Below are 15,344 nucleotides of genomic sequence, written 5' to 3'. Positions count from 1 at the left end.
AATTCAAGAACCGTGTTAAAGACCAGCATGTTTACAGTGGCAGAGTAGGTTTGTTTCCCACCTTTATTATGCTGACTTGCCCCTTACTTCTCTGGAAATAGGGAAAATCTGATTCACAAAGACCATTATTCTAGTTTATAGGGCAAAAAGCATCTTCTGAAATCACAACTAGCATATGGCTACCTCTAGTTTCAGCGAAGCATCAGTTAAGTCAATTGAACCAATCTATAGAGTAGCTTTTGCCAGGAAAAGCCGGATATAATGCACACCTGTACTGCAGACTAAGTTTACAAATAAGTGTGGTACAAAAACACTTCTGTCACTAAAACCTATTAAAACATGAAAACACAATTTATATTACAAAGATCAATAAAAGAACTCCTGATGAGACACGACTCAAAGAACATGGTATTGTTTATACTGATGAAACTTAAATCATGTTTGTTTTAATATTCTGATGCAAGAGACTTTCCACTGTAGTAGGGTCTATATCTTTTCCCTCATGTAACCTCAGAGCCAATGCAGTGTTTCACATTCTTTTCCATCAAGTATGTATAGATATTGTACCCTTGGAATGTTCCAGTTGCTTCTAATCCAATGATTAACACACAGTAGAACCCTGTTTATCCGGTGTAATTGGGACCGGGGCCAGACCAGATATCCAAAACTCCAGATAAACCGGAGAATGGGAAAATGCAATGCTGCAGCACCATTTAATGTCCGCAGGAGAGATTGTCTGCCTACGGCCTAAGAGTCCTGGTTGTTTGGTAAGCGTGGAGACACAGTTATGGGAGGGTCGGAGAAATTGGGTTCTACTGTAGTCACTGCCAATTTCTGGATTCTTTTTAGGTTTGTCAGACGAACTGGACAAAACCCAAGTTACAGGAAAAAACAGCAAAAAATGGTATGAAGGGTAGAATAAATACATTTTAAAATGCTGGAACTGGCACCAAGAGGAAAGCACTAATACTGACAGCTCAAGTCACTTTTTCATCCTTTGTGGCATTAATTAGCATATATTTAGAGGTGCATAGATTTTCATTTTAGATTTTTTTTTAATGTTAACATGATACTCATTCTCTAATCTGAATTTCATCTCTGAATTTTTGAGATAGCCAAACAATATGCACAAACATGGGAGACTCGGGTACTCTCTATTCCTACCCGAGAAAGTCCCATGTTTGTGCATCTTTTGGGCATAGAGTCGCATTGGAAGCTCATACTCGGCTGATTATCCACCACACCCCCAAAATCTTTTTCAGACTCACTGCTTCCCAGGATAGAGTTCCCCCATTCTATAAATATGGCCTACATTATTTTGTTCCTAGGTATATATATTTTCATTTAGCTGTACTAAAATGCATATTGTTTGCTTGCTCCAGTTTACCAAGCAATACAGATCACTCTGAATCAGTGATTTGCCCTGTTCATTATTTATCACTCTCTTAATTTTTGTGTCATCTGCAAAATTTATCAGTGATCGTTTGCTTTCTTCCAGGTCATTGATAAAAACGCTGAATAGCATAGGGCCAAGAACCATTCCCTGATGGATGCCTCTGAAAATGCATCCCATTGATGACTATTCCTTGCTTACATTTACATTTTGAGATCTATCAGTTAGCCAGTTTTTAATGCATTTATTATGTGCCACATTAATTTTATGTCATTCTAGTTTTTTAATCAAAGTGTCATGCAGCCAAATACCTCTCAGAAGTCTAACAACATTATATCAACATTATAACCTTTATCTACCAAACCTGTAATCTCATAAAAAAAATATTAAGTAAGTTTGACCAGATCTATTTCCCATGCTGATTTGCATTAACAACATTACCCTCCTTTAACTGTTTATTAATACAAACCTGTATCAGCCACTCCATTATCTGGCCCAGGGTCTATGTCAGGCTGATAGGCCTACCATTATCTGGTTCATCATTATAAAAAAATTGTGCCTAGCTGGACTTAACTTTTTCATATTCATTTTGTGGACTCAAAGCCAGATTTTCAAAAGAGCTCTGCAATCAATAGCTCCCATTTAGGCTCTTAAACATGTGGCCAAATTTCAGAAGCGTTCAACACTCTGTAGCTTTCACCGAGAACAATTAAGAGCTACGAGGGGTTGAGCGCTTTTGAAAACTCTGGCTTCAGTGTTGAGATTGCTGCTGTAGCTCACAGAGAGTAACTCAGCTAATGGCTGGTCCCAGTCTTTTCACACACAAAAAAAAAAATTCATTGGGGGATTTGAAAGGGAGAAAAACATCTTAGACAAATGAGGCCAGAGATGTGTACATGATGCTGCATGGCACTGTTAGACCTTCAAGGAAATCAGGTCCAAACAGATCAACTGTGCTTTTAGTTTTCAGGCCTCCTATGCTCACCAGTCAAAGCTCCTCCAAGGCTTCCTCTTCTAAATGGTCTTCCATCTTCACTCAGCTGTCTTTTAAACTTAAATGACTTTCCAGGGCCAGAAGAGACTTCAGGGTTGCTGGATTTCCGAAATAGCATAGATGGAGGAGATAATATATGATCAAGCTGCAACGAAACAAAAAATGCATACTCTTTAAGGATAGATCCCACAATAGAAAGACACTGTCAACATGAAAATTATATTTGTATGAAGGTTTTTTTTTTTTTAACTTAGCAGTGGGTTCACAAAGTAAATTACATTTTAAAAAATTATATATTGCTAAATGAAGCATTAAAAATCAGGAAATGCCAGTATTGTTGCCTGTGTAACCTTAAGTCTGGACCCTTGTACATTAAGATACAGTTTTTCCATTATGTGATCACACACCTTTTTCCATGCAGAACCGCTGCCTCATTCAGGGTGGAGACACAGAGCCAGAATTAAGTCTGCACGGGCCTTCATAAAACCAACAATTTCATAACTTTTGAGTGATTTGCCTAAATAACATTCTTTTAAACAAAAAGAAAAGGAGTACTTGTGGTACCCCTTTTCTTTTTGCGAATACAGACTAACATGGCTGCTACTCTGAAACCATTCTTTTAAACAGTTTTTGACATGTATATACTGCAACATTAAATAAAAAAGACACCAGATGGCAGTATGTCATAAACAGGAAACCTATTTAAAACATCAAATAAGAACTTAAAGTTCCACTAACACCACAAGGTAAAATGTTCCATTTAAATATTATTCGGCATATAGTGAAATCATTTACTTCTACTGTCTTTATTTCAAGGGAAATACAAATAAGGATGTTTGTTATTTAGGAGATTATCGCTCATCCTATTTCTTCGTACCCAAAATTACAGTCCTCTGGTTGTGACAACAATTTGATTAATGTGGAGATTGTTCTAAATTTCACAAATATGAGATGGGATGCAAGAGAGGGCGAACTCTTAAAAAGATGTAAGTATCTAGTAATAAAAATGTAGGGGTGGAAGCAAAGGGTGGGAATTTGGTCAATGTGGTAGAAGGAGAATTTTTTCAAATAACTTTTTTCTGTAATGTACATGATTGACTCCAACATCATTTGTTCATTCTGCTATAATATTTTGCAACATCCACTCTAATTTCATTGCTTTTAATTTAAATTTCTTTATCTTAACACTAAGACAATTTTGGAAACATTTGATCACTTGCTAGAAGATCAGACTGAGTCCAAAGCCTGGATAGCTAGAAGGAAAAAAAAAAAAAAATCTTTTCAATAAAAGATGGTCAAAATCAATGCTCATATTTCAAAATCCCACTCCACTGTCTCAAGAGCAGGTGGGGGTGGGGGGAACTGATTTTGTACCAGGATTTTTTTTTTTTAATTCTGTGCAGTGCTTAGACACCACGGGGTGAATCTTGGCTTCATCGGTCAGCAGGGCCAGGATTTCAGTTCCTAATTCACAGGACTAGGTCCAACACAAAATCTTTAGCTAGATTAAGATAAGTAATCTTACAAACAAAACACATACTCCAGTGCAAATTAGGGATCAAAATCAAGGCTAACATATTAATGCTCCTATTTCTAAACTTCTTTGAGGATAGGGGTTTAAATCAGTCCTTTGGAACCTATTTGAACTAGAGATGAGATCAAATCTCTCACACACACACACCATTAAGTTTACAAACAGTAAAGGAGTACTTGTGGCACCTTAGAGACTAACCAATTTATTAGAGCATAAGCTTTCGTGAGCTACAGCTCACTTCATCAGATGCATATCGTGGAAACTGCAGCAGACTTTATATATACACAGAGAATATGAAACAATACCTCCTCCCACCCCACTGTCCTGCTGGTAATAGCTTATCTAAAGTGATCATCAGGTGGGCCATTTCCAGCACAAATCCAGGTTTTCTCACCCTCCACCCCCCCACAGAAATTCACTCTCCTGCTGGTGATAGCCCATCCAAAGTGACAACTCTTTACACAATGTGCATGACAATCAAGTTGGGCTATTTCCTGCACAAATCCAGGTTTTGTCACATCCCCCCCACCCCCATACACACACAAACTCACTCTCCTGCTGGTAATAGCTCATCCAAACTGACCACTCTTCAAGTTTAAATCCAAGTTAAACCAGAACATCTGGGGGGGGGGGGGAGGAGAGAGGAAAAAACAAGAGGAAACAGGCTACCTTGCATAATGACTTAGCCACTCCCAGAAACAGTGTTTCAGCTGGCCATGAAAAAACAAGTCTCATCAGCTGTAATAATATAGTTCAAAGAATCTAATCTCATACTTCCATCTTCAGTTACTTGGCAATATTAACATATTACATCTTTCATATTGTTGCATAGCTTTAGTTTTAGAGAAGGTGAAAGTCAATTTATCCTGAAACAAAATGCTTCTAAAACTATTGTAAAGGATTGTTTTGGTTTCTGATGAGGAAAAGAAAGCTATTTATGTAATGAAATGTATAGTACATATCTCCTTGAAAGGAGCCTAAAGGTTCTATCCTTTGCAGGCTACTGAAACAGTACTTTCCTTACAAAATTTGCACCTCATTGCAAGCCAAAGCTAAGGCAGCAAGTAAAAAGATTTTCTATCCACAACAGGACAGTCCCCCACGCAAGTGAAGTGTTTGCTTCCAAAGAAGCACAACTACCAACTGAGAAACATTTTTAACAGTTCCCGCTTTCCTGAAATGCTTCTTTCACTCTGAAGATGTGTTTTAAGCAGTGTGGTACGTGTGCATCTTAAAAACAAATGGTAATTAGGTCAAATTAACTTTATGTACTGGCTCATGGATAAGACTTTCACACATTTTAAAATAGTGAAGCAATGGAAAGACATACTTCAATTAAATCCATGCTCATTCACTGTTCGTTTTTCTGGAATCTGTAAAACCACAAGAAAAGTGAGGTTTCCAAATAGCTAGGGGATAAAAACACTTATCCCAAAGAAAGGTGGAGAGACAGAAGGGTTTTTTGTTTAAAATATGCCTCAAATATTTAAACAGTTCAAAAGTGTTCATGTCTTTTCTGTTCAGCACATAAACCACACACACACCCCTTGACAGTAGATTCCAGCAGAGTTGTCATCTTCATAATAGTAGTGTCCTTGCTAGGTGTTTGGGGATGTCATGATGCTGCACTCATGCAGAATGGATAACCAGAGAGAGGTATACATAACCAGATTCTACAGTACAGCTAGCCAGCCAATAAGGTAGCAGAAAACAATTGCTATGTTAGTCTGCACAAACTCCAAGAGGCAGAAATCTGGGCTGAATTTAAAATTTGACTTTCTCTGAATGTACATTACCCACTGTCTCCCACCCACGTTAGTCATTATCAGCTTCAAAGACTGGACGGCGGGGGAGGGAAATGTATGATAGTGATTGGGGAGACATTACGAAAAAGCTATGTATTACTTAGCTTTTCTGACACCGCACAAAAACAAAACTAATTTATTAAATTGAGATACAGCTCAAGTTACACAGAAAAATCCCTCATTCTGAGGAGCCCACTTGTGGAATACAAGAATAGATACTTCTCAGGGATGTAAAATGGGTACACATAAAATTTATCTTATAGATAAGTGGATATATTTGAGCGTTCTATATCTTGAACATACTGTGAATTAAATATTAGTCTTGGAATTTATACAAAAAAGAGGCAAGAACTGTATTTTTAGCTTAGTGCACACCATTTATTAATGCCTTTGTTGCTAATATTCCTATAAGTGCATGAATCTGAATTTATGCAAAATGCTTTCCTGGTATCAAACATTTAAGAATTTCCTCCAAGAGAAGGCGAACACATTTCATACGCTAAACTAGCTTAAATTCATTGTTATAAGAGGAATAATAATAATTTATTTAAAAATAAATAAATAAAATAAACACCTAGTACCTGCATAATACTTTTTGATCAGTAGATCTAGTGCTTTATGAAAGGTCAGCATAGTTATCCCCTTTTTATTTCCCCCGCCCGCAACCAAATACCATCTTGAAAATATTTCACGAAAACAAATGGCTTGTCTACCTAGTAAATAAAGTAAGTTGCACTGCAAGTCTCATCTCTTATGATTAGTATGACAGAGTGCTGAGAGATGGTGGTTGACCCACAACTCTGGACATTACTGGCACCAAATAGGGCATCCCACCCCCCTCCTCCTCCTCCTCCTCCTCCCTTCCCTTCCCCCCACCACTCAGAGAAAGTCTAATTGGTCAGGGATGTGCCTGATTATTGGGGCAGAATGAGGTTAGGAAGTTAATGATCTAATTACTCCATTAACAGGCAAGTGGTTTAAAAAGAGCACAGGAAAGAAGTGCTCAAGGAAGAAAGGTGCAGGAGAGTTAAACAAAGTTAGGATAGCCTGACGAAGGGAGTTCTGTAAGTAGATACCTCAACCATCCCCTCCCACCTACCATCACCACCACTGGAGAAGGGGCTGCAGGGCTCAAAAACAGTGCAAAAGGGGGGGAGGTGGGTGCACTGACATGTACTGGTGGAGGAACTGAGACTGTATATAAAGTACACTCTGGTGTTTACAAGCAAGGAGGTGTCAGACACTCCGTGTTCATGGAAGAGGCATGGGTATGGTAGCTATGCCCACATCACAAGAAGTCAAAGAATTTAATATGCAGGAAACAATAGGGTTACATAAAAAGTATTCTAAGAACCTATAGAATGTAACAGAGAATGATGTAAAGAGAATGGGTTGAAAAATTCTCTACTGCATAATGAATTATATCCCCGCTACAGAATTCTTCTCGTTGGTTAAAAATTCTATAAAAATATGGACAGAATTTGAGTGACAGCCTCACTTCTGTTCTATAGGAATTTTCCCTACAGAGCTAGGAGACCACTGATTTGTTCTCAACACATATTTTATTAATATTTTGATATAGGTGCTGTATAAAGTTTATAGACAATACCAAGCTGAGAGGGCGTTGCAAGTGTTTTTGAGGACAGGATTATAATTCAAAATGATCTGCACCAACTGGAGAAATGGTCTGAAGTAAATAGGATGAAATTCAATAAGGACAAATGCAAAGCACTCCACGTAGGAAGATACAATCAGTTGCACACATACAAAATGGGAAATGACTGCCTAGGAAGGAGTACTGCGGGAAGGGATTTGGGGGTCATAGTGGACCACAAGCTAAATATGAGCCAACAGTGTAATGTTGCAAAAGAAGCAAAGAGCCTTCTGCGATGTATTAGCAGGAGTGTTGTAAGCAAGACACGAGAAGTAATTCTTCCGCTCTACTCTGCGCTGATTAGGCCTCAACTGGAATATTGTGTCCAATTCTGGCGCCACATTTCAGGAAGGATGTGGACAAATTGGAGAGAGTCCGGAAAAGAGCTATAAAAACATGACCTAAGAGGGAAGATTGAAAAAAATTGGGTTTGTTTAGTCTGGAAAGGAGAAGACTGAGAGGGGACACGACAACAGTTTTCGTGTATGTAAAAGGTTGTTACAAGGAGAAGGAAAATTGTTTTTCTTAACCTTTGAGGATAGGATAAGAAGCAATGGGCTTAAATTGCAGCAAGGAAGGTTTAGGTTGGATATTGGGAAAAACTTCCGTCAGGGTGGTTAAGCACTGGAATAAATTGCGTAGGGAGGTTGTGGAGTCTCCATCATTGGAGATTTTTAAGAGCAGGTTAGACAAACACCTGTCAGGGATGATCTAAATAATACTTAGTTCTGCCAGGAGCGCAGGGGACTGGACTAGATGACCTCTCGAGTTCCAGTTCTATGATTCTATTTATGTCTGTGTCTAGAATCAGCTGTTTCCTGAAAAGGCATTCCCCTTGCCTTGTCCTGACACTAGTATAGTCCTGGATCCTTAAAAGTACACCTGTTCTGCAGGAAAGATGGATTTTTCCTTTTTTTAAAAACGCAAAATGTTAATCAATAGAATTCACCATGCAAGACAGGTGGATATTTAAGACTCCAGGGCTGCAATGCATCTATATGCCAAGCTGTAACTATTACCCATGTCAAAAAGATACATCAAGTATGTCAACTGGTTAACAGTGAAGCCTTATGAATGATAAACATTTATACAAGATAGTACAGTTACAGACTACAGCTGATGTTGATTTTTTGAAGTGCAATTGACATTTCATGGTAATCTATACGGATATTATCCTCCTTTTTTCTGTTCATCATACTTCATAATCAGATAAACAAAATGTTTCTTCTTAGAAGTTCATCTACAACAGCAGCTTACTTTTCACCGTAGCCCAAAACCAGGGGCCTGGCAGTAGTGTCGCAGACACAAGATTATGGATTTCAGGAGGGAAAAGTGTAGCTGAGTTAATAAATTAAGATCATGTAGTCATCCAAATAGTAATAAGTTAAAAAGAAGAGAAATAGGCTGTGGCTTCATCAGGAGCTCTTTAATTATCTGAAACTGAAAAAGGAATCCTACAAAAAGTGGAAATTGCTAAGGAGGAGTACAAAAGTATAGCACAAGCATGAAGACACAAAATTAGAAAGGCTAAGGCACAAAATGAATTATACATAGCAAGGACCATAAAAGGCAATAAGAGGCTCTATCAATACATTAGGAGCAAGAGAAGGATGACAGAAAACATAGGGCCTCTACTGAGCGGAGAAGGTGAGCTAATAATTGATGACATCAAGAAGGCTCGGGTGTTTATTGTCTATTTTGCTTCAGTCTTCACTAAAAGGTTAATGGTAACCAGATACTTAATACTATTAATAACACCACCACCACCACTAGGGAAGGAGTATAAGCCAAAAATTGGGAAAGAATAGGTTAAAAAACTATTTAGCTCAGTTGGGTGTAAGACAAGTATGCAGGACCTCATGAAATTCATCCTAGAAAACTTAAGGAACTAGCTGAAGCAATCTTGTAACTTTAGCAATTATCTTCAAGAACCTGTGACGGATGGGTGAGGTCCCAGAGGACTGAAGAAGGGAAACCATAGTGCCTATTTTTAAAAAGGATAACAAAGATGACAGAGGGAATTACAAATAAATCAGCCTAACTTTGATACCTGGAAAGATACTGAAACAATCAGTATGCAAGCACTGAGTGGCTAACAAGGTGATAATGAATAGGCAGCATGGATTTGTCAAGACCCAAGTCATGCCACACCAACCTAACTTCCTGCTTTGAAAAGGTGACTTGCCCAGCTAATGTGGGAAGGGAACAGTAGACATGATATATTTAGGTTTTAGTAAGGCTTTTCACACAGTCATACGTGATTTTCTCATAAGTAAACTAGATAAATGTTTGATGAAATTACTATAAGATGGATGCAAAATTGGTTGAAAGACCATACTCGAATAATAGTGATTAAAGGTGGGACTTAGATAGCGGGATCCTGCAGGGTTCTGTTCTGGGTCCGCTATTAGTCAATGTTTTCGTTAATGACTTGATGGAGTGGTGGAGAATATACTTAAATAGCATTTACAGAGGACACCAAGCTGGAAGGTGTTGCTAGCACATTGGAGGACAGGATTAGAATTCAGAACAACCTTGACAAATTGCAGAACTGGTCTGAAATCAACAAGATGAAATTCAGTAAAGACAAGTGCACAGATCTACACTTAAAATGGAAAAATCAAATGCACAACTACAAAATGGGGAATACCTGGCTAGGTGTTAGTGCTGCTGAAAAGCATCTGTGGGTTATAGTGGGTCACAAAATGAATATGATTCAACAATGTGAAGTATCTGATAAAAAGGATAATATTCTCAGGTGTATTAATAGGAGCGTCATGTGTCAGACAGGAGATAATTGTTGCACTATATTCAGTACTGGTGAGTGCTCAGCTGCAGCACTGTGCCCAATTCTGAGCACCAAACTTTAGAAAGATGTGCACAAACTAGACAGAGTCCAGAGGAGAGCAACAAAAATGATAAATAGTTTAGAAAACCTGACTTATGAGAAAGGTTAAAGAAATTGGGTACGCTCAGTCTTGAGAAAAGATGAACGAGGGGGGTCCTGTTAACAGTCTTCAAATATGTTAAGGGCTGTTATAAAGAGGACCGTGATCAATTATTCCCTATGTCCACTGAAAGTAGGACAAGAAGCAACAGTCTTAATCTGCAGCAAGGGAGATTTAGGTTAAATATTAGAAAAAAAATCTTTCTAACTATGGGTATGTCTACACTGCAGTGGGAAGCAAGCCTCTCAAACCAGGTAGACAGATGCACCCTCATGAGGCTTGAGCTAGCGAGCTAAAAATAGCAGTGTGGAAACTGTGCCACGAACCAAGGCTCAGGTTAGCCACCCAAGCTTGAACGAAACTGTTGACCTGGGCTGGGAGGCTCACTCTAACTTTTTTTTTTTTTTTAAAAGACATTTTTGTTTTTCAAAATACTTCCCTTTTCTGACCACTTCTAATCTCTAAATAGAAGGAATATTCAGATTTCCCATTTAGCATTAAAATAGAGGTGTAGGTTTTAAATGACTTATCCCAAAGTACTCATGCAAAACCTAGGATTGCGGGTGTCTAATTTGTTACTCTTAAATGTAGCAAGATTTAATATCATTATCATATCTTTCATACAAACCATATACAGACACACATTTCTTAAATACAGTGTTTGCTGTCATTCATACCAAAAATCTTTTAACCATCAGGCATCAAATGTAAAAAAAGAGAAACGTACAATTACCTCAAAACATGTACAGACTACGGGTTGAAAATGAAAAGTGCCTGCTGTGCATTTAGTGCTAAGCAGACGCCCTAAAATAAAGACCCAATTCCTGTCGTTAGGAATGTAAGCACCAGGATGTCCACTTATCTCAATAACTGAAGGGAACAGTGTAGCAGGATAAAAAGTATCTTGCTCAAAATTCTTCTCTCTGCTTATCAGAATCATGTCAGTCTTACCTGGATAGAATTTGAGCATCCAGTAGGAATTCTGATCTCACTTTATAGAGAATGCCTGCCCTTTGTTATCAAAGCAGTGCACAACCTCAGGATCCCGCTGAACTATACGGATCTCTTCTGTATTCCCAAATAGTAGCCGTGCCAGAAAGAGTCCTCTGTGGTCACCAAGGAGTTACAGCTAAGTTCAATAAGCAACTGCTCACTTACAGATGAGGAAACCAATAAGAACACATCACTCCATTTCTTCATATTTCCATTGGGATCCTTGTGTAGCTCTGGTTCCGTTTTGGATTCCTTTGTCCTGATCTCTAAAGCCCTATAAGAGCTAGGGTCAAGCTCAGAGGTTCAGTAATGGAATGGCCCCAGCTAGATACTCAGAGTCAAACCACCCAAGTTGGTTTAAACATGAAGAGAGAGGTGTTCTTATTCTTTGAAAGAACTAATCTCCCTAAATTTAATTAGGAAGAGCCCAGATACTTTGGTAACAGCTACCTTTGAAGTGTGTATAAAAATGCTGATAAGCTGCTTCATTGGCAGTCATCTAAGCAGAATAGTGAAGGAACCATAGCATTAAATACACCAGTGAAGAAAATCAGAAGCAAGTCTTCTTTTAAATAGAGAATCACCCAAACCACATGCCTAACTGTGTGCAAACCTTCTTGAGCAATGAAAATCACATCTCTCGGTTATCACAGCTACCAACTCAGAATCCAATAGAAACAAACTGGAGTTAAGAATAGGCATTTAAAAAAAGAATGGAAACAGCATACTGTGGATACCAGGAAGGGTCTCTCTCACATGTGCAAGAAATATCTAAATAGTGCTCCACTGAGAATCACAGTACACTTAAAGCTGATGGCAGACACCACAACCTCCTGCTCTCAGAGTGAGGAAGCCTTGTCTGTGCCTGACTGGGTCAACTCCACAAGCTGTGGGAAATACAAGCACTGCCCTCTCACCCTACATGGGCTCCTTTAAGAGGTTAGCAATAAAAACACTCCAACCCCCAAGCCTCTCTCTGGACTGCGCAGTCCCTGGTCCACTGGACACTCAGAATTGACAGATTAAGCAGTACACATCAAAAAAAGCTGGATTCAATAGTTTACCACTTTCCCTTCAGATTACCCCTCTATGTAACACACAGCACTTAAAGATATATTTATAGTGAAAACAAGGAAGTTTATTTAACAAAGTATAGAGATTCTAGAAGTAGCAAGTGAAAGTATTAGAAACAAATGATTAAATGTAAAATAAAATTTTTACACATTTTTTAGAGCCTAGACTTAACTAACAAGATGCTGCGTTGGCAAATGGAGTTTAGCTCATCCATGCTAATACCTTGCAGCATTTTCCAGCCTCTTTTATCAATGCTTTGACCCTCCTTTCATAAAAGACAGAACACACTGACTGTTTGTCTCCTTGGTGAAGAATCCCGTGTATACTTCAGTACCCCCAGGTTTCAGAGTAAACAGCGGTGTTAGTCTGTATTCGCAAAAAGAAAAGGAGTACTTGTGGCACCTTAGAGACTAACCAATTTATTTGAGCATAAGCTTTCGTACCCCCAGTTACACCCCAAAAATTCATAGTCTTTATTCAAACAGGATGCCCCCCTGCTACATTTGATTTTTTCTTGCAGATCTTCTCTCATATGAATTCACAATCTCTTCATTAGTATCAGGCTCAACAGATTTACATTGTAAGCCACACAACACACAATGACCAGCCAGAGAAAAAAGTGTCTACTACCCCCGGCCTAAACAGAACCCGTTTAATCACCTTCTGGTGACCTATCTGAACTCCCATACCTTAAGAACATAGTTTTCAGTATAGCTACATAATTCCTTAAATATGTATGCATACATCCTGCAACTATTAGAATGATAATTGCATTACTGGCTGTTGGTAGAGACCTCACATGCCACTGTTTGGCACATACTATGTAGACATCAGACCCAGGAGATCCCCATAAACCCCTACGCACCCCTTTCTGCCTTCTGCCAGTTGGTACCAAAGTGTCCCTGGGTCACAGTGGAGTTATACTAATGAAAAAAATCATTACGACAGCTGACTCAGGCCCCAAATATTGAACAGTGGCCTACATTTACACATAGAAATGATGCACACACGCACTCGCTCACTCTCGAGGATATGTCTGCAACCTTTGTGAAAGACAATAATCAAGAGTGGAATAGCAGGTTTTTTTGGTTCCAATTAATTTAATTGATATTAGAAACAGACAAACTGAACACAGAAATTGCCAATCAGCAGTATTAGGTCAGCTAAATAATTTTCAACAAAATTTAGATGGCTGGAAATGCCCTGTATCGTGAATGCTGAGCCAGCAGTGGGTTTGAGGCATACTGCTCAGCAGGAAGGATATTCCCTTCCCTTCTTGTATTGTGATCTTTTCCTTTTCCCATCTTGACAGGGGGAAAGAAAAAGTGCTCTGAGGTATTGAAATCTTACTGTTGTCTACTACTACATCTGTCTTGTGCAGAAACTAAATGAGTACAGAGGGAGTTTCATGAGTAAGCCCGCAGACAGGTGTGCCAAACACTCTAGGCTTCTGTTACAGAAAGAACATAACCGATCGGTCCTGGACTGGTGAAACCTGAGGGGGCAAGGAGCCAAATTTGCTGTTGTGCATTCAGTGTTATTACTGGGAAAATGCAAACATTCAGGATAAATTACAGAATGTTATATTGTCCCACAGAAGCCCCACATATGCCTGCAGCCTTCTAGGTTCCATGTGACTAATTGGACAAACTCAGCTTTCTGAACAGAAAATTAATGCTCCACACTAATCAAGCCTGAGATCTAAACAGTTCTGAACTCAGCTAGAAAAACAAATTAGAGGAGACAGGGTGAGGGCAATATTGCTTGGTTACCATACAACAAGACATGCCAGCTAAAGAGCGAGCAACTCTGAAGAAAATGTTAATTTTCAAATTTAAACAGTCTCCACAGATAAACTAAAACACTATAATTATCTGTCTGCTTCTTGCAATCTGGTGTGCCAGCTATAAACAGCAGTGCTCATTGCCCAATAGAGTATTGCTAGAAAACTACTACCAATATTTAACATGAAGTCTAGAATGTGTACTTGATACAAGAAAGCTATGCAATTGGTTCCTCAAAGGACAAAATACCGAAGATACTCTTTTACTGATTTGCCTGTAGGCAAAAAAAAAAAAAAAAAGCAGCTATAAAAAAAGGCTATGCACACGGGTTTCTCTCACTACCTTTTTTTTTTTTTTAAAGAGATTTTAATGTTTATTCTCGATCAGTTGTTAAATTGTTATTGCATTGTTAAATGCCTGAAAGTAACACTCCCCTCCCCCCCTCTCGTGTGCACACACTTTTCTTTTTGGCAGATGCATTTTTGTTCCTTCATACAGCACAGTGTGACCGTTTTACTTCCTTGTTGTCTAATATTAGCAGAGTCTTGGCAATTGTGTTTGTTTGTGCTCTCTGCTAAAGCACAACATAAACCATTAGGTATTGAGAAAGTAGGAAAAAGACAACAGACTTCAAAAAACCACCATTGACAAAACTGCATCCTCAAGTACTTTAACGACCTTCACGATGGCATAAGAAAGCCAATTACAAATACAATACATTCATTAAATATTTCCATATGTCACAGTAAATTTAACATTATTTTTTAACAGTGTGGATTATACATAGAGACTTTGGGGAGGAAAGGGGATAAGTATCACTGACAGATGCTACACTGAAGAGGATTAAACTATAGTAAACTTTCCTTCAAAGTCACCTTCAATTCCAGAAAAAAAAAACTGAGGTACATTAAGAAGAGGACCTATTCATCTCCATCAGTTGTTGACATCATCATCATTTGGTTAGTGAAAAAATGCTTTAATTTGCTGAAGAGAACATATATCTTCAGAAAGGGAATTTTTCGATTTACCATGAATGCTAATGAAGTGAAAGCAGTTTAGTTCATTTGTAAAATCTATTTCTAGTCAGTCACCACTGAGCTCCTAACCTTACCTAAAAAGGTTTCATTTGCTCAGTTGCCTCAGTCAGCTAGTTGTTTATTCAAGT

At 38.5% G+C, this 15,344-nt stretch overlaps 1 protein-coding gene across 1 annotated transcript in view; it reads right to left on the bottom strand.

Annotated features, from left to right (window-relative positions):
- Positions 1-15,344, bottom strand: part of MAST4 (microtubule associated serine/threonine kinase family member 4) — a 452,725-nt gene that overhangs the window by 340,112 nt on the left and 97,269 nt on the right. Inside the window, exon 2 of the mRNA XM_073344102.2 lies at positions 2,379-2,532. Coding sequence (XP_073200203.2) covers positions 2,379-2,532 — 154 coding nt within the window. The remainder of the gene's footprint in view (positions 1-2,378; positions 2,533-15,344) is intronic.

This window comes from Lepidochelys kempii, chromosome 5 (assembly GCF_965140285.1).
Source record: "Lepidochelys kempii isolate rLepKem1 chromosome 5, rLepKem1.hap1, whole genome shotgun sequence".
Taxonomy (NCBI): Eukaryota; Metazoa; Chordata; order Testudines; family Cheloniidae; genus Lepidochelys; species Lepidochelys kempii.
This window is presented reverse-complemented; position numbering and strand designations above follow the sequence as displayed.